Consider the following 24,482-nt stretch of genomic DNA (forward strand, 5'->3'; position numbering starts at 1 on the left):
GAGGAGGTGGAGCTGGGAGAAGAAGAGAGGAAGGGGAGGGGAGAAAGAGTCCAAGGAGAGAAGAAGGAGGTTAGCAGCCATGGAGAACCACGGATGGGTGGAAAGCTGTCCTGGGTAGCAACTTCTATCGAAAGGTTAGATACTGGGTAACAACTCTAATTGTGTGGGCATCCTGTTGATAGAGCAATTCTAAATATATAAATCCTTTAGATGATCATTAAGCTTTAAGAGTCTCATTTCTACCGGGTACTGCGAGGATGGCAGATATTGTCTGGGGTTCAGCCGAGCTTTGTGGATGCAGCATGGGGGATTGGCAGAGCCATCTAGCTAGCTGGAGCCCGGTCAGAGCCGAGGAGCAACAGGAACATGGCGGCTGCCCAGAAACAAGTTGGACTGGGCATCATTTTCTTTTCTTTTCTCTCTCTCTCTCTCTCTCTCTCTCTCTCTCTCTCTCTCTCTCTCTCTCTCCCTCCCTCCCTCCCTCCCTCCCTCCCTTCCTTCCTTCCTTCCTTCCTTCCTTCCTTCCTTCTTTCCTTCCATTCTTTCTTTTTCTTGTGTGTGGTTTTTTTTTTTTGTGGTGTTTTCGAGACAGGGTTTCTCTGTGTAGCTCTGGCTGTCCTGGAACTCATTCTGTAGACCAGGATGGCCTCGAACTCAGAAATCCGCCTGCCTCTGCCTCCCAAGTGCTGGGATTAAAGGCATGCGCCACCACTGCACGGCTTGGGCATCATTTTCTAAATATCGCCCTACAACATGGCAATTCCTTTTGTTTCATACCTCTCTTGAAATTTCCAGGTGCTTTTCAGCAAAATGCATTGCTTGGTCATGATTTCCAAGAGCTGTGTATGCATTTCCTAAACTCCAACATGCTCTTCCTTCACCAATCCTAAAACAGAATTCAAAATTAACATGGAGTTATCTGAAAAGAGGTTCTTATAGAGAAAATAAAGCAACCTAGCAATACTTAAAGGTATAAAGCAAGCTTTGGGTTTACTTAACCTCTCAGCTATAGCAATGAGGACTCTAGACAGAGATGTGAAAATACTGAGTACCAAATACAAACTCAAACATTAAAACATGGAAAGATCCTTTAAAAATACACAGTGGCCAGGCCTTTAATCTCAACACTCAGGAGGCAGAGGCTGGCAGACCTCTGAGTTTGAAGCTAGCCTGGTCTACATAGTGAGTTCTAGAACATCCAGAGCTTCACAGTGAGATCTGTCTCATTAACAACACCACGCGCGCGCACACACACACACACACACACACACACACACACACACACACTCATTGCATCATGAAACAACAAATCTCAGGGAGAGGATTTGTCTCCTAACCACATTCTCTCTCTGTTATAGTCTTCCCAGTAAGCATTTGGTGTGGTTTGAACCCAGGAATGGGTTTGGGAGTACTTAGCAAAGCTCCCTCCTCTACATCTTGATGTGGTATATTTTATTTTGAATAACTACACTGAAAAGTTCTTTCTCACAGTGAGGTAAAACAGACCAATGTTCCATAGATATTGTTTCCCATATAGAAAACAATAAAAATAAATAAAAAATCAAAACAATCCAATTAGTCACCAACACTCAACAGGCAGATTCTATCTCCTTCACAGGAGTTCTAACTTCTATTGAGGACCTGTGTTCCCCACAGGCGACACTCTGCTGGAGCTGAGCGGCAGATCACCTGAGTTCTCTGCAATGCCCACACTGAGCTACACAGGACAACTTCTGGGAAGGCAGCTAAGCTTGTAACCTAATCACTCATTCATACTCAAAGTCCTAGGCACCTCCAATAATCCTCAACCACAGGGTGGCCCTTGAGACAGTAACATGAGGGGCAGGATAGACAGCTCAGCAGTCATGAGTCTTCTTCCAGAGGACATGGGTTCAATTCCCAGCACCCACATGGCAGCTCACAACTGTCTGTAACTTCTGTTCCAGTATATCCAACACCTTCACACACACATACATGCAGTCAAATCACCAATGTACATAAAATAAAAATAAGTAATTAAAAAAAAGAGTAACGTGTAGCAGACTCATCAACCAGGACCCTCCTTCTTAGGAGTTAGTCAACAGATGGAGAGCCAGAGGGAAAGCCGGAATTCATCAGTGCATCTGCATTTCCCAGCAGTGCAGCACTCACCGGTCCTTGAGCTCCTGAGCGATGGCTAAGTGCTTTAGGTGGTAGTCAATGGCTTTCTCATAGTCCTGAAGCAAAGTGTATGTGTTCCCAAGGCTGTAGCAAGACTGAGCTTCCACGGCTCGGTCTTTAAGCTGCCGTGCCAGCAGCAGTGTCTTCCTGAAACCAATTTACATAATGCCCATTTTAAATTTTGGTCCTAAGAATCATAATATTAACATTTTCCATCTTGGTTACTTTTTGTTGTCTTTTAAATAAGTCTGTCTGAGGGTCCAATATATTTTCTATTACTTTAGGAAAAGTGAAAAGATGTTTTAAGGTAAAAAAAAACCAAACTAGGAATTAGACTTTGAGTTCTAACAATTCACTAAAATACAAGAGTCCTGAGCATGAGATCAAAGCCTCAGTATTTCAAATATTTAGAAAATCTCTCTCCTCTGTGCTATCAATAACTTACACGTGTTCATGTGTTTCACAGGGAATGACTATCAGATATCCTACACATCAGATATTTACTTTATGATTCATAACAGTAGCAAAATTAGTTATAAAGTAGCAACAAAATTCTTTTATGGTTGGGGGTCACCATAATATGAAGAACTGTATTAAAGGATCACAGCATTAGGAAGGCTGAGAACCACTAATCAATAATCAACCAATAAATATTAACCGTCGGCAGATATCTAAAGACAGACAGCATTCTTTAATGTTTTAGATGGTCCAAAACAACTTTCACATTTTCTTTTCTCTTTATTTGAGACAGGTCCCACTGTGTACCTCAGACTGGTCTGAGAGTCACTTAGTAGCTGAGGTTAGCCTCAAGTTCAGAGTGATGCACCTGCCCACAGCGTTTAAGGGCATGTGCCAGATTTTTTCTTTTTTAAAGTAACAAAAAACAGAGAAAGTTTACTAAAGAAAGGCACTCCCAAGAATGGGACTGGATTATTGGTCTGAGAAAGGCATATATCAAAAGCTAGGATTGTTTTTGTTGTTGTTGTTGTCTGAATTCTGTCCCATAGGAATCTCTAAAGCTTCAATGCAAATCAACCCCAGTGCTTTTGGTTCAGTCTGAATGAGTGTTCGAACCCCACTATGCAGAGAAAACCCGACCCATCCAGAAGGTGCAGGGCAACAACTGGAAGCAGGTTACCTTGCTACCCTGCTGCCGGGCTAGGGGGATGCTGACACAGAAGCGCAGGCTAGCAATGAACAGCGCCTTCACTTTGGTGACACTCAATGCTGGCAGAAAGGTAAACGCTGGGGCAGTAGAGAAAAACTCGGTGATCATCAGTGGACGCTAAGACCTATGTTTTCTGGAAACTTTTCTCTTCAGACAAGTTGGCCTCTTGTACAACTCATAATCGAGTGAGATGAAGCATGCATACCATACATGCTTAATGGGCTTATAAACGACTTGAGAAGTTTAGAACTTTAACAAAAAGTTTTCAGCATAACAGAAGTCACACAGCTGCCGGTAAGGATCAGGTGAAAGCCTACAGGTGACGGTGTGTGCTTGCAGTCACAACACTAAGGAGACAGAGACAGGACTACCAATTCAAGGCCACCAGGTGAGACTCTCAGAAAACGATAAAGTAGGGTCACAAAGTTTCTTGGGCACTGTGTACCAGGTACTAGGTGCTGAGTTCCTAACCTTCCACCCAGTTCTCACAGCCCCAAATCCAGGTCCTGATGCAGGCAGATGAGGAGACAGGTGTGGGCGCCTCCGCCCTGACCCCTGGCACACATCAAAAGCAGGCTTCAGCTCCAAAGCCAATGTGATTTTACGGGATGCATAATTGCTCACTTGACATTTATGCACATAAAATATCTGACTAACTTGTAGTATTGGGAAGCAGTTTCGAATTCACCCAAGAATATGTACGCATTTCCGAGGTTGCTGTACGCTCTTCTCTCAGCTGCCTTATCTCCGAACTCTTTTGCAATCAGGAGACGCTGGAAAAGAAAACTTTTATCAGAAATACAATAAAACTTAAGACCGTCCAGTCACAGCCCTCACCCGTGATGGAGGAGACGACCAGGGTCCGAGGCCTTCTGTTTACCTGCTCATGAGCTATGACTGCATCCCTGAAGTTGCCAAGGAGGTAGTGTGTGTTGCCAAGGTTCCCAAAGGCTCGTCCCTGGGCTGCTCGGTCACCTAGAGCAGTTACTAACGACAGGTTTTCCCTTAGTGATGACAAAAGGTGGTGAAAAATGTAAGTTTAGGAGAAGTTCTTAGCTCATTTACAGGTAGTTTGTTCTTTTCATAGCTGAGGATTTAAGGCCAGGGCCTATGTGTGCTAGGCAAGCACTGGCCTCGGAGCTGTAATTCCAGCCTAGAGTTAATTCCACTTATCAGAAAACAGTACGCTTACATATAATGTGCAATGGCTTAAAGGTACATTCTGAGGCAGGGCACTTGTGAAATGGCTGGACTTCTGTGTTCGCTAAAACATTCACTGTAGATCTTTACTGAGAGTCATCAAGAGATGATCTTGAAGCCTTATAGCTAGACAATTCTATGAGGTTGTACTGGTCAAACACTAAATTTACCCCAAATAAATTCAAGCAGTGATATTTCTCGCTTTTACCACTAAGGGGCGCTGGTCTGCAGTTTAAGTGAAACCGCAGATTTCTAGCACTAAACATTGAAACAACTGTTCCTAGTCTTCATATTAGCCTTTTTTTTTTTCTTTTTTCCAGTATTTGGTTTTGTTTGAGATGGGGGTCACAATATGTTGTCCTGGAATTCAGAATGTAGACCAGGCTACTTTCAAACAGGGAGGAGAGGTATGTGCTACCCCAGCCAGTTAATTAGCTTACAACTTTTATATCTTTCACAAACTCGGAAATCTACTGAGTAAAACATACCCAGTAAGCTCCTGGGCCCACAGGACCACACTGTCTGTACTCACTCATAGAGATCCACAGCTGCCTGTAGGGCATTCCTCACTTCTTCTGGAAACTCTCCTACATCCTGTGGACCCGGGCAACCAAAGCTTTTCCCTTTGGCGTGGTATACATTTCCAAGATTGTAGAGTGCTCTTGCTTCTCCCACCTAGATGGAGACGTCAACAAAGCTTACATTCTGAAGTCAGATGCCAGGGGTTACACTGCTTATTCCGTGTATCGACTTAACATGCTATAACCATGCGTGTGCACGATGTGTGTGGGTGGTGCACGTGCCGCAACAGCTGTGGAGATCAGAGTGTACCCCTTCCAGCCTTCTGCAGGTTCCAGGGAATGAAGCAAGGTCACCAGGCTTGCACAACAAGTGTCCTTACCCACTGAGCCATCTCCCCAGCCCCCATGTGTATGACATCCCCAATACTGTGGTCCCCAGTGCCCATCCACAGAAAGTCAAACACGTGATTTCACACACAAAGAAGAATCTTTTGCTATTTGCTTTTTCTACTTTTTTTTTTTTAAACCAACTTTTTTTTCCTCTTTGATTTTTGTGTATGAACATCTTCCTTTGTAAACAAACCATGGAAGTAGTGTTAGAACACAAAATTACTTCAGTGCAGCCAATGTCATTTGTCCTGCCATCTTTATTACCTTGTCATTAAGTTCTCTGGAGATATCTAGGTGTCGCTGGCAACACACTATCGCCTCATCAAAATTCCCAAGGACCTTTAAGGTGTTTCCAAGATTGCCGCTGGCTTTAGCTTCCCCGAGTTGGTCTCCAATAGTCCTGGGAAATAAATTTGAAAAACAAATGATGTTAAAACTATTTTTAAAACTTAAGAGACAAAGAAGTAAAAGACCAATTTTTTTTTTAAGAGGACAAGCAACCCAAGATAAAACGCATTCATCTTAGAACCTATTTTAAATACAAAATTGAAACAGCTTTCTCTAGTTCATTTTCATGCATTTAATTAAACTCTAGGGCTGCTCCATTGCTACTCTGCCTAAAAGTTAGTTTTCAAAAGCAGTATCATTAATTTGAAAACTTCAAATATACTGTTGGTTTTTTAGGTGAATGGAAGGTTTTGCTCTAAGTAAGAGTGAATTTAGACAGAATCTAAAAGGCTGGAATTACCTTGCAAGCGTTAAGTCATGGTGGTGGTACTCTAATGCTTTGGCATAGTCATGTAAGTAGAAGTACGCGTTGCCCAGCTGGCTGTAAATAGCACTGAGTGTTTTGAGGTCTTCAGTTCCAACTTGAACTGCGGCTTCAAAAAATGACACGCCAGCACGGCAGTCCCCTGATTTACACAGACGTTCTCCTTCCAAGGCCAGCTCAAGGCAAGAAGCTTCCATTCTGCAAAATTATATAGGACAGACACATCACAACTCCATCAATGATTTTAATTCCCAATAATATAATAAACGTGGATTTTTGTGGCTACTCCTGATTAAACCGATGCTTAGTTGAATTACTGACAAAAGAGTAAACTTAATTGTAGCAACAGCTAATGTGCCTGCTCACACTTCTGAGCCTCAGAGGTCTCTTCAATTGAGTTGCTAAACATCTTCTATAGAGTTTGTTCTAACTGGCCTGTGTAGAGTAACCCACTTTACTAGTGAGGCTCTCTAAACCACCCATCCATCATTCCATCTACCTCAGTCTCATCCACCACACGGACACTCAGACACACAGACACACACACACACACACCTCACTCTTTCCATTTTTTACCAGCACACAAGCAATTATAGTCTAGAAGAATAAAGGAACCAAATATCTAGATTCAGCAGAGACCTAACGGTCAAGAAGCATTCCCGAAGCCAATAACTGAGGTAGAGAAAGAGGGCTTAGCTGATACAACAGGGGGTGGAGAGTTAGCTGGTAACAGCACCTGCCTTGCAAGCATAAGGACCAGATTTAATTCCCCAGAGCCATATAAAAATGCCAGGTGTGGCTGATGCTTGTCACCCCAGCACTGGAGAGGCAATGGTCAGCCAGTCTCATCAAGGTGGGACCTTTAGAGCAATGAGAAACTGTCATAGGAGATGTACGGTCTTCCTAAGAACGACATGCCAGGCTGTCCTTAGGGTCATGCACTAAAATGGGTTTGTAACAGTAGAAAATAAATTTGATCCAGCTAGAAAAACTAAGGACTCAGATCAACTTCAAAGCCGACTCTGGATTTACAATCGGAGACTTACCCCACAATCTGTAACAGGTAATGCTCAACTTTATACTCGTGGTTTAACAATTCTAAAGACCTAGGCAATGTCTAATGCTTGTTCTACAACAGTAACGTTGCCTTCGACACATGAGCTTATAAAGGCAATCAAATCAATATATGCAAGGCTCTGACATCTTGTTTCAACATTAGATGAAACCAATTAGACACAGCAAGAACTAACTACATGGGAAGATAAAACCAGTCCAATCAGGAATGCAGCCAGCTATACTCTTAGTTTACTTATCTTCTTGTCTCAGTGGCACACAGGTACACGACACACTCATGACCATATCCTCTCCCCGCACTGCCCCGCTGGTCTTCCTCCCGACAAGCAGTTGTTCTAGCTTCATGGGTGTGGGGGGTGTTGCTGCCCCACTGAACTTAAGAGTTGCTTGAAAGGGCATAAGTAGGGCGTCTTTTAGAGCTGGGCACCTTACCAGTGGTTACGACACACTGGGAATGTGACCCCTGTCTCCCAGCAACTGTTAACTGCCTACAGCTCTTCAGGAAGAGGCGGGGTCTTAGGAGCCCCTCCCAGGCCATGATGGAATGTTGATGCTGGGCCCAGTCTGGTGCAGGTGTTTAGTCAGCTATACTTGTAGGGTTTTTCCCTCATTCTTTTCTTTGTCTGAGTCAGCCTCACTATGTAGCCTATGTTGGACTTAAACTGGTGATTCTCCTGCCTCAGTCTTCAGAGTGCTGGAATTGCAGGCATGCACCACCACCACAGTTATTTACATTTCTTTATATGCAGGTTTGAAGTAAATAAAGCTTATTCTTGTCTTTTGTGACTGAAAACTTCCCTTTACACGAAAGGCACTAGATGAGGCATCTGAACCTGGTGTGTTTGTCTAATACTGAAACCAATGAACAGGTAAGAATTACCAGAGGGAACCATTTGGAAAAGAGAAAGTGTGTGTGTATGTATGTATGTATGTGTGTATATATGTGTATACACTCATATATACATATATATAAAAACTTCCTACTAAAATTTTAACCAAATATTCTAATTGTGTAAAATATATATCAAGCATTTTCCCTTCTAGGAACAGAACTTAAGAATTAATTTCCAGAATTTCACAGGATGTCTATGCAAGGAGATTCATAGCACTAAAATATTGCTAATAAGTGTCCATCAGGAGAGTACTGGTCAAAGTTACTACAAGCATGGCTGGACAGATGCTCTGTGGTTAAGAGCACTGGATGCTCTTTTAGAGGATTTGGGTTTGATTCCCAGCAACTACCTGGTGGCTCCTAACTATCTGTAAACAATCCCTGGGAATCAGACACCCTCTTTTTAGCCTCATCTGGCACTGGGCACATGGTACTCAGAAATACCAGCATACAGAACACCCACACACATAAAATACATACATAAATAAAATGCCACCATACATACATGGCACATGATTTCAGAGGGAGAGGGAGCAGGGAAACAGTCACAGAGAGCAGTGCCCTCAATTCAGGGTGACTGGGTTACACAGGACATCAGAGACAAACACATTTATTCATATGGAAGGCAAATGAAAGCTATGTGTTTGCCTATATCCATATAAAGCAAATGCCGTATAAAGCAAACATCCACCTAAAGTATCATTAGTACAAACATATAACCTTCTGGATTTGCATGTCTATCTACAACATAATACCATCAATCCAAATGACATGATACTCAACAAATTTTAACTGTAGACAAAATGATAACATAAGAGCTACATTTTGAGAGATGACGCTGGCTGCCAGAAGTCCAGATTAGTGCCTAGCCCAACTGTCCAAGAGGCTTCTGCCAGCAGCTGATGGGAGCGGATGCAGAGACCCACAGTCAATCATTACCAGAGAGAGCCCAAATTAGAGATCTCAATCCATCGGGTCCCTCCCCTTGGAGCCCAGAGAACCCTGTGGCAGAGTGGGAAGTGTAGAAGCCAGAGGGCTTGAGGACACCAGGAGAATCAACTAATCGGGGCTGATAGGGGCTCAGAGATTGAAGTGGCAATCACAGAACCTGTGTGGGTCTGTGCTGTGTCCTCTGCATATGTTATGGTTGTTTAGCTTGTGGTTTTGTGGGACTCCTAAGAGTGGGAGTTCGGGTGTTTCTGACTCTTTGACCTCCTCTTGGGAACTTTTTCCTCCTACTGATAGCCTCACCCAGCCTTGGTATGATGGTATGTGCCTAGTCGTATTGTATCTTATATCTCTGTGAGGCCTGTTCTGTTCTGAGAGAGCATGAAGGAGTGGATCTCGGGGAGAGGAGAGGTGAAGTTGGGGGGGGATGGGGGAGTAGAGGGAGGAGAAACTGCAGTCAAGATGTATTGAAAACAAAACAAATGTTTGTGCATGCATGTGTGGGTTTGCTTACCTGTGTGTAAAGTTGGGAGGTCAGAGACTGAAGTCAGTGTCTTCTCCATCGCCCCCCACCTTACTTTTGAGACAGTCTGCCCCTACACCTAGAGCTCACCACTTTGGCTATACTGTTCGGCCAGAAAAGAGCAACGGATCCCTTGGAGCTGGATGGGCTTACAGGTGGTTGTGAACCTGACATGAGTGCTAGGATCAAACTTGGGTCCTCTGTGAGAGCAGGATGCATTCTTAATTTCTGAGCCATCTCTCTAGCTTGTGGTTTACTCCTTTTACTAGAATGTAATAGTGTTACTTTTATAATATCAAAATATTGGAGTGGTTATTATTTATATGACAAAGATGAACAAAGGTCCCAAAGAAACACAAAACCATGAAAGCTAGTGTAATTAATATAACATATCCATCTTTTAACTTCACAGTTACCAACCCAATCAATGTTTTATCTCTACTCCTAAGCTCACTCCAACCCCAGATTATCTTGAAGTAAATTCCAGAATGTGTGCAATTTCACTAATAAATATTTAATGTGCATTACTAAAAGTATTTTGAATATCATTAAGGACTTGGAAGAAAGAGGTAGGGTTAGGATGAAGCCAGGGATGTGTTTGGTGTATTTTTACTACAGATGGTTACAAGTCTTTCCTTGGTGAAGTCCCATAGCAATGTGCAACCAGGTAGGACCCATGATGGGAAAAGAACAAAACTAAGATCATCCTCAGGCAGGGGTCCAATCCCTTCCAACTTATCTACAGTTCTTACACTGCATCAGAGGATGTAACACTCTTCACAACGATCAGACAGATAAATGTCCCTGGTTCATCTGATGGTTAAGTCCAACCACAGTTGAACAGGCATGTAGGCAAACAAGTGCAAGCAACTGGGCTGCCCTGAGGCACTAACAACCAAAGAAATAAGGAAAAGGTAAAGAAGCAAAGACGTCCAGACAGGAGAATGCATAGGCCACAATGTCACCAAACTAAGGAGCTTAGAAAAGGTTCCTATCTGTGGTCTCTGGGCTGAATCTTTTAGACATTGAGTAGAATTAGCTACCCCAAGAAAGCAAGAAGGGGATTCAGGTCACCATGCACAGCGTAAGCAAAAGAACTGAGACAGGGAGCAGCACAGTGTACAGAGCTCCAAGTGCAAGACAGAGAATCACAGAGGCAAGCGTATGGTGTATTTGGGACAGGCACAAAGGCAGATGTTCTGCTTGGCTGTGCCCAAGCATCTAGGGGCCACCCTGGGCTGTAGGTCAGCTCTGTTTTCAGTGAGCCCCCAAGTGACAAACTGAAGGTGAGTCGAGTGGGGAATGCTGGGAGTGTGAACCAGAGCAAGGTGGGAAGGCTGTGGATGGGCAGAGTGTGGGGAAAAAAGGGAGTAAACTTTCAGGTCTAGGGAGATACAGCCTAAGGTTAACATGAGAGTACCTCACATTAAATGCTGGTCCAGGCTGCAATGCCTTCCATTTTCCTTTATTTTAAAGTATTCTTTCTCTTTGAGATAGATAAGGTCTGTCCTACTCTATAGCCTGGATCACAACTCCTACAGCTCAGGCTGGCCTTGAACGCACAGCAATGCTCCTGCTTCAATCCTGAGTGCTGACATTACAGAGAGGAGCCACATACCTCAGACTTTAAAAAAAGGTACATTTACTTATGGTGTTTGTATGCATGCATGCACACATGCACTTGTATACATGGACCCACAGCACGCCAGCACAGCCAATTCTTGAGAGTCAGTTCTCTCAAGGCAGTGTGCACACCAGGTCACCAGCTTATGCTGCAAGTCCATTTTCCACTGAGCCAGCTCACCAGCCTGAGATTTTTGAAATTTTAATGACAATGTGCTTACTGCGCCGGGGAGAGGGTCATGTTAGTACAGTGCTGGCATAAGGATGGGAGTTCTAGGCTGGTAAGATGGCCAGTGGGTAACTGTGCTCATCATCAAGTCTGGTGACCTGAGTTTCAGCCCTAGAATCCACACTGTGGAAGGAGAAGACCAACTCACACAAACTGTCTTCTGACTTCTTAATGTACAGTATGGCATACACAGTCCTGCCCCCAACACACATACACACACACACCACACACACACACATGCACTCATCTAGAACCTACATAAAAAACCCGGATGTTGGGGGAGGCAGAGACGGGTGGATCCCTAGACTTCTATCTGTCACACTTCCGGTGAGTTCCAGTCCAAAGACCCATCTTTAAAAACTTGTAGATAGCACCTGAGGAATGACACTGAAGTTGTCCGATAGCCTCCAACATGCACACAACACACATGTGCACACACATGGAGAGGGAGAGAAAGAGAGACAGAGACAGAGAGAGTATAACCTTTCTTAGCACTGCCTTAACCCAAATCATCTATTTCACAGTATAAATCTCCTGTTAAACACACGTTAAGACTTGGAGGATTTAGTAACAAACACTGTCACACAGAAGATTTTGAGTGCCAAGACTATAACTCAGTGGCAGAGCATGTGCCTATCATACACGCAGCCATGGGTTCAAGTCCCAGTAAGAGAGAAACAGAGAGATACAAACACTGATTTAAATTCTATTCACCACTATGATCCTCTGGTGTCTGTTTCATTAACACATTTTTTGAGAACGAATCTACTGTTACATATTCATCTTATTAAACAATTGTTTCCTGGTTTGAACCCATGAACTTCTAGAATAAATGTCAGATAACAACAGAGATGCTTGCCCTGTTCCTATTCTACCAGAAATGTTGTTAGTATTTTATTACTTAATATCAGGCTGGCTGTTGATTTGCCAAGTTTAGAAAGTATCTACTCATTTCTACTTTATATCACTTGTCTGCTTTGAAAGGTCAACCAGGAAAGATCACCACTTAGAAACTGTCACGACAGCTCGTCCACCTATTAGCCACAAAAGTCTTAAGATAGATTCCTGTTTTGTACTTACAATGTACAAGCTACAAAATATAAAGCAGCTATTCATAAATTCTCCCAGAGAACATTAATAAATTACAGTACAGCTTCTACTGTCATTTCCCCACAAAAGTATACACAACTTTACACTACCATAAAACTCTGCTTGCAGAACAGACTAAACTTAGTTGGTATATTTTGAGAACTTTGAAATTAAAAATTGAAATGGACAAGAATTAAATGCACGTCTAAACAGATGAACAGCCATGCACTAAGAGAGCAGCATCTTACCTGTAGCGGACATGAAAGGATTGGTCTTCCCTCATGCTTATCAAATTCCCCTCCATCCAGTCATATTATAAGCTGAGAAAATTCGAAATGACTGTGTCCTGGGCCAGTCCAGTCCTTTATAGCGCAGAGGGGTTTGCAGAGCACTGTCCGGTTAGTACATTAATGAGTTGGTGTTAATACATCCTAAGCTCCTGCTTCTTCTTTATTAATTATGAAAGGAGGTCAATGTCAGACAGCTTAAAGGTTCAAATGTGTCCCAATCCTTGCATCTCTGGCCCCTTCAGCAGCACTTCAGCAACATTTCTGCAAAAGGAATACAAGATGCTTTGCTGCAAGTCCTGTTTGCAAAGATTAACCTAAAGTAACTTGAGCTGTACACGATCACACAGCTAACGTCACGGACTATAGACAGGCCAGTCACTAGGACAGGACTGTCACCATGTAGGCAGGGATCGGCTTTAGGAGGTTTGGTTGACAAGTGCACTTCACTGGTTGGGAGTATAATCATCTTATGTAAATTATTACTTTAATGGGAATCATGGGAAAAAGCAATGTTATCAGATTAATACCTTAAAATAAAATCATGATACTTTGAGCTTTTAAAAACTGCTATTAACAGATCAAGTGAGGATCCAACAACTGTCTAAGTAAGTCAATGAAACTCTGCAAATCTGCTTTTTCAAGGATGATACCACACCGGTAGTCAGATTATATTTGCATTAATTTGCAAATATATTCTATTTAAGTTCTTTAAATTGTTGCATTAATATTAAACAGATATAAAAAGAATTTAGGAATTTCTCTCATTCATATATATATATGAATGAGAGAAATATATATATTCATATATATATATATATATATGTGAGAAAGAATGAGGTAACAAAATGTCTACTTGACCCAGTGTAAGACAATATGCACTCCCACTGCCCGGAGACTCTCCTGGATGCTCCAACTCCTCCGCTGCCTTCCCTTCACTTCCTGTCAGATGACCTCTGGATGGACTCTGTTTATCATTCTCTTGCTTATCTTAACTTTACCACAAGGTGTGCACAGCCCTAAGCAACACATTCCATTTTCTATGGTTTTGTTCAACATTATGTTTCTGAATGTCACCTAAATCCTTGCTCCAATTTGCATAGTTTCATCTCCATATCACACTCCATTAAATAGCAAGTGGATTTTCAATCTGCTGTTGATGGGCATTTAGACTGTAAACATTTTTATCCCTATTTTTTACTTATTATTAAATGAATCGCCACAAAGACTGATTATTAATAATCTGATTACTAACTTGGCAGCAGAGTAGATGTAGTTAGGGAGAAAAACAATTAGATGAATACAAGAAAAAAATTTCCTACAGACCAGTGAGTGCAAGAAAGAAGGAAAAGAGAGGCTCTAACGGCCGTAACGGGAGCACCAGCAGGAAAGAGTCGTAGATACGATCTTGAGGAGCAAAGGTGGAGCAGTCTTCAGACTTAGAGGCACCAGTCAGCAGACGGAAACAGCACAAGCCCCAACCAGCTGCAGAGATACCCTGTGCTCAGACTGACACACCACAGAAACCAGCATGAGAGGGAAACCACAAAAGAAATAAAGATGTCACTATAGATAGAGTCCCAGACCTTCAGCATTGTGAACAAGCCTTTACACGTGAGACTGCCCAGCATCTTACTACATTTGCAAAAGGTAAACAGCTGTTGCCTATTTTGCGTCCTACTGAGAGGTTGTCTCTTATTTTAAGCGGGCTCTTCATTTCTACCTGTCTGTCCAGGTTTTTCTTCACGCTGCCATCTACAATAAAACCCAATTCTTCTTCCACATAACATCCTGTGATACGTCAGAGCACAGCTGGACTGTAAATAGTGAACAAGCCTTGCTCTGCAGGGAATGCGTTCCAGTGGCAGCAGTAAGGAGAGGTGGGCTTAGCCTTCAGGGCCTGAATGTTTCCTTGAGGAAGTGAGGTTTTCACATAAGCAACCAGCTTGACATGTAAGGGACATACACTATTCTTCCTCTTCCTTCTCTCCTCCCACAAAGGAAGCAATAACTTAAAGATGAAAAGACACATCACAGCTATTAGGCCAACAACTCTCTTCCTCTCCCCTCCCCAAATCCCACTGTGTATCTTTCTCCCTTTTAAAAACACGACTGAAGGGAATTAGTGTAGCTGCTGGGAACACTAGCTCTAAAGTGCATCTAGATTACACAACTAGCTAAAAGGGCAGCCAGACAGTTGTCTATTATTCAGTGTGAGGTTCAGCCTGTCATTTATAAAATGAGGTGCAAGGAAAGGTATTTGGATTTACCTAACTTAAAACTAAGTTATACTTAAATATCTTGCCATCTATGAGATAATAACAAAATTCCAACTTTTACTAATAACTGAAAATGTTAACTTCATACTGTAAGAATGTAAACTGTTTCCATGGTTAACGAATTGACATACAGATGAAGTTGTCAAATACCTTACTTGATGAAAACTGCACAGAAGACCACACTGAATGACTAGCGAACTGATTTGTGTGATTTTTTTTTAAATCTAGGCTCTCATATAGCACAGGCTAGTCTTAACTCCCCATCTAGCCAAGAAACTCCTGATCCTCCTGCCTCCAACTCTAAAGTCCTGACATTAAATGTATGCCCCCCACAAATGACTCCTAAGTAAATTGTTATTATGGTTTTAGAACTCTCATATTTATCCCCCAAGGACACTCTGCATTACTCTCTGCAACAACTGGATACCATGTTATTCTCTCTCCTCTTTCAACGCAGGTCCTTCCATGCTACACAAGTGCTCTTATAGCTGACTTGTGTTTTGTTTGTTTTCAAGACAGAGTTTTTGTGTAGCCCTGGCTATCCTGGAACTCAAAGAGATCCGCCTGCCTCTGCCTCCTGAGTGCTGGGATTCATGGCCCTGACATCTTAAAACCACTCACTGAGCAGACAGGCATCCCTTGACTCATGATTCACGGCTCTAACCACAGCTGCCTATGTGTCTGCTATGTTCCTTGCTGCATAGCTAACGGTTCATATTTAGCACTACATTTGTGCATGTGCACACTGATGTACTGTAATACTAGAAGGAAACATCCCTCATATATAAACACACACACATGTAAAACAACACTAGTTACATTCATGAGTTATTAAACTGTCCGCTAGAATAAGAGACTTTAAGACTAGAAACTACACAGGATATGAGAGCTCTGAAAGGACAGTGAGAAGCCGTCATTTGCAAGAAGCAGTTGTCTCCACAGCACCTCTCAAGATGGTCAGCAGTGGCGGTTTTAGTCTGGCCATAAAGAAACAATGAGAATGTAGTATTTACCCCATACCACAGAAACAGGCAGAAGCACACAGGAAGAAGTGGCGTGTACCTCTGTTTCACATATAACTCTGGTTAGAAACTCATACAGAGAAACTCCCCAGACACAGCTAGTGGACTTCAGCTACTGTCCAAGGTACACAACCATTGTAGATTAGAGGTCCTGCCCAGGTTTACTCCACTGACAAAGAAGTCCATAAACTACACGATGGGGGTGGGGAGCAGATGAGCATACCTACATTTTCAGGATCTATGAGTCCATCTAAACTGTGTGCTCCTGACGTTGATGTAAAGGACAGTAACTTTTAGCCTGCTCCTTTCATTCAAAGGCTCACATAAATGCAGCTGGAGAGATGGCCCAGTGGTCACCAGCTCCATTCCACTTTCAAGACTCACAACCATCCATAAATCCAGTTCCAAGGTATCCGATGCCCTCTTCTGACTTCTGCAGGCACCAGACATGCCCGCAGTGCACATACATAAAGTCAAGCAAAACTCTTATGCACATAAAATAAATATATTTTTTTTAAATCTATATATATTGGCAACACTCATTACTTTTCTTACCTCTAAGTCAGGTCTGTAAGCTTTCCCACTAATTGCCTCTAAGGTACAATATTTAAATTCTTTAAGACCCTTTAGTTTTAACATGTCTATCAATATAAGCAGGACTATGTACGAAAATCAAGAACAAACTCAAGACAAGGTCCTGTTCTACTAGAATCCGGAGCACAGGTTCCAGTGACACAGGTGCATCACGGTGTTTATGGAGGAGCTAAAGCAGAGTGCCAGGACAGCCACTTCTAGAATAAACTCGACCCTGCATAAGCCGGTCGTTCTGTGTCTAACGATGTGTCTGTAAACAGACATGAACTTAGTAATCTAACTCCACCCCACTTTGGTGCTGAGGTCTGAACCTACAACCCCAGGCATGCTAAGCAAGTGCTCTGCCACTGAGCTACACCCTAAGCTCCTTACCTCTTCAAGGTCTCTCTCTATTCAAGCTCTATTTGAAAGATAAGTGGAAACAAGTTGGCAAGTAAAAAAAAAAAAAAAAAAAATTAATGCCAGAGACCAGTAAGTGTTCTTATTTAAGGAAGTTGAGTGTGGGTGATGGATCAGTGGGAAGAGCGCTTGGAACAACATCTGCAAACACATGCACACTACATGTGGACACACACACACTCACATACACACCACACACACTCACTCCCATGCACCACACGTGTGCACCACAAATTGACAACACACATGCAGGCACACATGAACACATGCAGGAACACCACAAGGGCTAGAGAAATGACGCAGCACTTATGAGTCTGTATTATTCTTGCAGATGATCCCAGTCTGATTCCAAGCATGCATGTCAGGGGGCTTACAAACACTCATCACTCTGGCTCTAAGAGATCTGCAGTCACAGGCGCAGACAGGTACATAGACTCGTGGTTAAAAACGAATCTCAAACTCTTGATTTAAAAAAATAACACAAAAGAAAAGAGTAGGACGCTGATAATGGGGAACCTAAGAAGCATGTTTGCCTGGAAAGGCAAAGGGCATGGTACACAAAGGCTAAAGGTAGCATAGGGATGAGTTTATTGTGGGCAATCAATAAAAAAAGTTCAAGCCAACAAATGGCAAAACTTACTTGACATTAAAACATAGTACTAACGTGAGAAACCAGTACCCAAAGAGAGATGGTCAAACCTGAGAACAGCTGTGACCTCAATCATGTCACCAGAAGAAAATGAAGACATAGCCCATGAGCCAAGCCAGGGGCCAAGGCTGACAGTAAGCTGAGCTGACAGAATGTCCAAGACCAGTCAAATAGTAACAGTGCCCACTGTGACTGGCAAACTGGATTGCAATGACACCCTGGAAGAAAAACATGGACTGCCTCTACATGTGTTAAACTTGTACTTCACAAAGTAATATCTATTCACCAATGATAGCTAAAAAATTAGCATATCAAGCTAGAGATACAAAAATCTGAAAAACAGGTAAAGGTCTGGGAGGAGGAAAGGTCTGAGTGATAGATGCTCCTGAATTTATATCTTTTTATTGTTGTGATCTCTTCCCCCATGGGGGGTCCAGGAATCAAACTCAATAGCCTGAATTTCCACATGTCTTTAAAGCTAAAAACCATTAAAGAACTCTCATTCTTCTTTCTTCTCTTTGAAATCTAAATTTAATAAAGTAATTGAATGCCAAAATTAAAAAGAAATTCCACCAGGAGTAAAAATAAATCAAGGTAGTAATACATAGAATTCCTCATTCATCATCCAACATACTCTGTAAGCCAGTAACATAATCAAACTATATGCATAATACTGTGAGCTGGCGATTAACTAACTCAAGATACATTATCCATCATTATCTAAGTGCTAAGTGTCAATTTACTATTAACTGACATAAAGGCCAAGTATACAGTACTTGACACAATCCAAGTTAATAAAATAAACTGGTCATGCACTTCAGTAGGTTATCCTATTCTCAACTGAGTCCTGGTTCTTTATAGGTTATTTACACAGCACTAGCAGAAAATCAAGAAACTTTTTAAAAATTAAATTTTAATTAGACATAATGATATATTGAGTGCTTTCTAAAGGACTATTCATGACAAAACAAACATTAAAAACAAAGACAAAAAAAAAAAACCCCAAGAGATCACAGGAAAGGTTGCAATCCAAAAATATTAAAAGCAAAAACTAAGTCCAATTTCTAAAAAGAAAAAAACTATGTATTTCTGTCGTTACCTTTTCCTATCTGCAGTCTTTTAGTTAGTAAAGATGTGTTTGGGGGCTGGAGAGATGGCTCAGCGGTTAAGAGCACTAACTGTTCTTCCAAAGATCCTGAGTTCAATTCCCAGCAACCACATGGTGGCTCACAACCATCTGTAATGAGATCTGATGCCCTCTTCTGGTGTGTCTGAAGACAGCTACACTATATTCATATAGTATAAAAAATATAAAAAAATAAATAAATAAAAATAAAAAAGAACATTATTAAAAAAAAAAGATGTGTTTAAATTTTTACCTTTTTAGAGACCATACAAATTAGACAAACATATACGAGTTCAAAGAAATAAATATAAAATAGTCCTATGACTACTATTATTAGAAGAAAAAAAGGACAATTATTCGTCAACAATGATGTGATGATTTGAATATGCTTGGCCCAGGAAGTGGCACTATTAGGAGGTGTGACCTTGGGAGGACATGTGTCATGGTGGGCATGGGCTTTAAGGCCCTTCTTAGAAGCCATTCTTCTATTTGCCTTCAGAACAAGAGGTAGAACTCTCAGTTCCTCCTGCACCATGCCTGCCTGGACGCTGCCATGAGCCCCAATTAAATGTGGTCCTTATAAGAGTTGCCTTGGACATAGTGTCTGTTCACAGAAGTAAAACCCTAACTAAGACAAATGGGAAGGATACTGTAAGAAAAAGTAGTTAGCAAGCCACTTGACAACATGACCCACAGCCATTCATTATCACAGTAATTCTCTCACCTGTGACTTCCCTTTTCAGTTCCAGTTACCTACAGTCAATGGTAACCCAAAACTATTACATGTTCAATTCTAGAAATCAAACGTATCTAACAGTTTACTTATGAATCATTCTGAGAAGCATGATGAAATGCCCTGGTTCTACCAAGAACGTGAATCATTCTGTGTCCAGTGTATCCATGCCGTATACATTATTTGCCCTGTTAGTCATTTACCTGTAACTATCTTGATCAGTAGATGTCACAAGTCTTCCTTCAAGTAATCTTTATTACAGTTAATAATGGCTTCAAACCACAAGAGTAGAGATGACAACAATTTCATTACAGTATATTGCCACCGTTGCTTTATTTATCTATTCTATGTATGTACCTTTATGTACATTGGTGTTTTGCCTGCATGTATGTCTATGACAGAGCGTCAGATCTTGGAGTTACAGACAGTTGTGAGCTGCCATGTGGATGCTGGGATTTGAACCTGGGTTCTCTCAGTGCCCTTAACCACTGAGACATCTCTCCAGCCTCTAACTGCTTTATTTTACTATTAACTATTGTTAACACCTTACTTTGTCTAATTTGTAAGTTAATTACCATAGGTATGTTCATATAGGAAAAGTCTGCTTAGGAGCTACTCAAGGTCTCAAGACTGGAGGTCTTCAAAGTGTCTTCCCCTGAGGCTAATACAGGCTACTGTGCCAATGGTGCTCAATCATCAACTTGAATCAGTCAACACGTGTGCATGACAATTTAAAAGCTGAACAGTGAAACTGAAAAAAAAAAAAACAAAAAACAACCCAGGCTCAGTTCTCTTAGAAAGGCAGCACCAACTCCAAACATTTTAAAGCAAAAATGAATCCTAATTGCAAAACCTTACATCCAACCAGAGAAGGAAGGGCTCTAGAAAGTGAGTATAGAATTTCTTATAGGAAAAAAAGATATAAAACACACTCTTATACATAAAACAAATTGTGAATCACCTTTTGTGGAAGAAAATGTTTCTACTCAGTTTAATTTTATGAGGTTATATGAGAACCCTAATTAAAAAGGACAAAACAACCCAAACCCTCTGTGGAAACAAGGAAATGTGTACTGCAGGCACTCTGAGGGATAGTAGAGCTTATCAGGCAACAGAGCAAGGCGCTCTATTTAAGGGAAGCGACTGAACCAAAGCAGAGGTGGGGTGTACAGCCTGCTCCCGGGAAGCACACTGGTCAGGAGCAGAAGAGAACAGGGCCAAACTGTGAGGCTTGCATTGTCTGGTCAGGAGCAGAAGAGAACAGGACCAAACTGTGAGGCTTGCACTGTCTGGCCCAGGGACCTATTTGGCAGTGCATTTTTTTTTTCTTGTAATGGGAACCTTGTCCCCTTCCTCACCACCTCCTACCCCCTACCCCCCCCCCAAAAAAAAGCGCAAAGTTACATGTTAGGATGAGAAACAGGCTACATCACATAGGGCCAAATGAGGAGACGAAGGTGAAAAACACTGCAAAAAGTCAAAACTGACTAAGGATCCTGCCTCTCTGGCCACTGAGGACACCAGTACATTATTCTGTGCCTCACAGATGTTCAACAACCTTCCTTTAATTGCTTGCCTGAGAAAAAGCCTGAGAAGGAGGCTGGGGTGTAGCTCAGCAGACGAAGCATGTGAGGGCAAGAGCTGGGGTTTAACCCCCAGGACTGCGAAAGATAAAAAGGAATTCTGTAATCGTGCAAAAACGAGAGTTTATAACACAGTTCTGTTTACCAGTGAAGAATACTATATTTATATTCTTGCAGACTTAAGAAAATTTTGCTCTGTGTTTTTTAGAAAGGTTAAAAGATATGGGGAGTTTCCTTTGATTTAGAACACACAAAAAAAGCAAGACCATCGTTAGAAGGGTAGAAATATTCCTGTACACTCCATAACAAACCACCGACTCCATATGTGGTTTTAGGTAGAATGTGCTGTAAGCAGGAGTCAGAGACATGTGGCGATTTAAGTGCAGTACAGCAGATACTGTGAGACTGGGAAGCAGTTCTGATCCCACCAGTAACCTATTAATTACACAACCTTAGAAACAAATGACCTCAGTTGGTGGGGGGCTTATTTTTGTTTTGTTTTAGGTAAATCTTGAAGTATTTTATAGATAAGAAAGGTGAAGGCTGAGGATGTGGTTTGTTTTTGCTTAGCATACACCTGCCCTGGATTTGACCCTAAGCATGGATGGTGCATACCTGTAATCACAGCACTGGGGAGGTGGAGACCCTGTGTCAAAACTTACACACACACACACACACACACACACACAGAGAGAGAGAGAGAGAGAGAGAGAGAGAGAGAGAGAGAGAGAGAGAGAGAGAGAGAGAGAGGAAAGAGACAGACAGACAGACAGACAGACAGACAGACAAGAAAGTCAGCCAGCCATTTCATACCAGGTGGAATTTGTGCACATTTGTAATCCCAGCTACTGGGCTGAGACAGGAGAATTCCAAGTTCCAGGCCAGCCCTAAAACCTTAGCAACACTAGGTCTCAAATAAATAAATGATCTGGAACTGCCTCAGTGATAGGACTCTTGCTTAGCGTTCACATGGCTCAGGGTTCAAGTCCAAGCATAGAGGCAGCGAGGCTGGGAGGCACACTATACTTCATTACCTTTTGTAATTAGCCTACTATTAAGTCTTAGGTTTATATTAAAACATACTTGTAATATTCTATGTCTGACATACTGAAAATTCAGTTAAACTACTTTTCTGTGGGACATGCTTCCACAATACCCCACAGTCTCTGAGTTCATAACCAGTCCAATCATTGAATTATAAGTTAGAAATAGTTTCCAAGAGGGGCCCATGAATGCCTAGAACTGGCCGGGCATCCCTGGGCCCCCTCCACACCCCCTCACAACAAAATTTAGCGACCTTTGCTTGCTTTCGTACTTCTGCATAATGAATCGCTGCTATTGCATGTAGAAACTCCAGGTTTCTCCAGGGCTCTTTAACTAGAAGCAATCACGATGGTTACTAACAAGCCAGAAAATCTTCAGTTTAGCCTTCTGCAGAGAAAGTCTGAATAAGCCTGAAAATTCTGCTAGGTTGATGACAAAAAAACTTACAACACAAACCACACAGCACTCCAATTAACACAGAACACCGCGAGGAAAGTCAAGAACTCACCTCTTCTAATTCTACAGTGAGGTTAAATTATGCATAAAGGCAAATAAAAATTTCCATCATTACTCGTTTCAACTGAGTTCAAACGGTGCTAGTTAAAGCTACCTGTTTACCACTAAAATACAAGGAAATTACGTTTTCCACTTTTCATTTGAAGATAAATTGACAGCTTTCGGGGGTAAGGTCTCAACATTTTAGGCTTGCTTTGAAATTGGTTGCAACGATCTCTCAATTTCGCCTGCCAAGTAGAAGAACGCCGTCTGGGCTCCGAAAAGTTCAGGAGTTTAAATGTGATCTAACAAAACTGTCTGGTTTGGAGACCCGGGGCGGGCGACGTGCCTGGGATTCGAATCCACCGAGATTCGGCTTTGTATCCATTGTCTGTTACGCTCGGAAAACGCGTGAAGTCGCTGCATCCCAGCAAATATTTTCAAGGTCTGCAGAACTCGGATCCCCAGTTTCCCCTCACTTAAGAACTTAAGAACAGCAGAGCGCTGGTGCGGGTGCGAAGTCCCCCGCGGAGACCTGGGGTCCCAGCGTCACCCGAGCCCGTCGAGCCTCGGTGGTCCGGAAACCCCGCTCCACGCCCCCCACACGCCCCTTTGGGTCGCCCCCTCAGGCTCCGCTCACCTCCCTCTGGCCGGCGGCTCCTGGGAACTCGGCGCCGCTACAGGGATGAGCGCCTCCGGCCGCAGACCAGGGACCGCGGCGCTTCCCCAAGGCGGGTCCCCGCGGCGACGCCGAGCCAAGCAGGGGCACCGCGGGAGGCTGGCGCGCGCCCCCGGCGCCCGCCCTCGGCAGGTCACGTGGGCCAGAGCTTCGGACTCCCCCTGGCCTCTCGGAGGGTCTCCCCGTCAGCAAGGTTCCCCCAGCACCCGAACTCCTCTGCGCCTGCGCCTAGCTCCAGGATCTCCCATTCAAACTGACAACGCCCCGCGTCTTTTGGACTGGCCAATGGCACCGGAGGGGCGGGGCTAGGGGGTGGAGGGAGGAGCTAGACGAGCCAGGGCTCCCTCGTAGAGATCTGTGAGTTTGTTTCCCGGACTGTAGCTCCTGATCCTTCTATGCTCCGGATAGATCCTCCTCCATCAACTAGAAGCTTATTGTCCTCGAATTTCTTCTTCAGATGTCGAAAAGTGGAACAATAAACATCAGAGTTCAAGCTGGGTCTAGTTCAGACTTTGAACCCAGGAGCCCCAGTCCAGTGCCTCTTTCCCTGCAGGCTCTGTTCCTCCTGGGAAAGTCTTCCAAGAGGCAGATGTGAGAAAGAAAGAGGCCTGTGTAAAAGGAACAGAGGGTCCCGTGTGAAAGTCTGAACAAGGAGCCTCAGTTCTTGAGGCTGTGTCACAATTCTGGCGTTTCCAGCTGTTGGGAGAGCAAACTTCTTCCGACTGCAGGATCGCTGGTTCCCAGGAAAAGCAGAGTTGGTGAGTTTAATCAGCTTCGGCAGCTACATTCCCATTCTGTTCATGCCTTCATGTCAAGTTCACACACACACAAAAAAAATAGATCTTAGCTTGCTCATGAAATATTCAAACTAGAGTCTCTGCTGTGAAGCTGATGATGTTGGTTACATTATATATAGCCACTGGTTATTTTTCCACTGGGATGAAATTTTAATGTTTTACAGAGTTGGGCACCTGTTAGAGAAATTCTGGTTTCAGCATTTCTC

At 42.7% G+C, this 24,482-nt stretch overlaps 1 protein-coding gene across 1 annotated transcript in view; it reads right to left on the bottom strand.

Annotated features, from left to right (window-relative positions):
• The window catches only part of Gpsm2 (G protein signaling modulator 2), a 39,030-nt gene extending 15,331 nt beyond the window's left edge, over positions 1–23,699 (bottom strand). Inside the window, exons 1-9 of the mRNA XM_028757298.1 lie at positions 23,441–23,699; positions 12,838–13,140; positions 6,188–6,409; positions 5,704–5,839; positions 5,061–5,203; positions 4,209–4,332; positions 3,986–4,101; positions 2,152–2,307; positions 778–886 (exon numbers count right to left, since the gene is read on the bottom strand). Coding sequence (XP_028613131.1) covers positions 778–886; positions 2,152–2,307; positions 3,986–4,101; positions 4,209–4,332; positions 5,061–5,203; positions 5,704–5,839; positions 6,188–6,409; positions 12,838–12,893 — 1,062 coding nt within the window. The 5' untranslated portion in view covers positions 12,894–13,140; positions 23,441–23,699. The remainder of the gene's footprint in view (positions 1–777; positions 887–2,151; positions 2,308–3,985; positions 4,102–4,208; positions 4,333–5,060; positions 5,204–5,703; positions 5,840–6,187; positions 6,410–12,837; positions 13,141–23,440) is intronic.
• Between the last annotated feature and the right edge of the window lie 783 nt (positions 23,700–24,482).

Source organism: Grammomys surdaster, unplaced genomic scaffold (genome assembly GCF_004785775.1).
Source record: "Grammomys surdaster isolate TR1022 unplaced genomic scaffold, NIH_TR_1.0 126158, whole genome shotgun sequence".
NCBI classification, from domain to species: Eukaryota; Metazoa; Chordata; class Mammalia; order Rodentia; family Muridae; genus Grammomys; species Grammomys surdaster.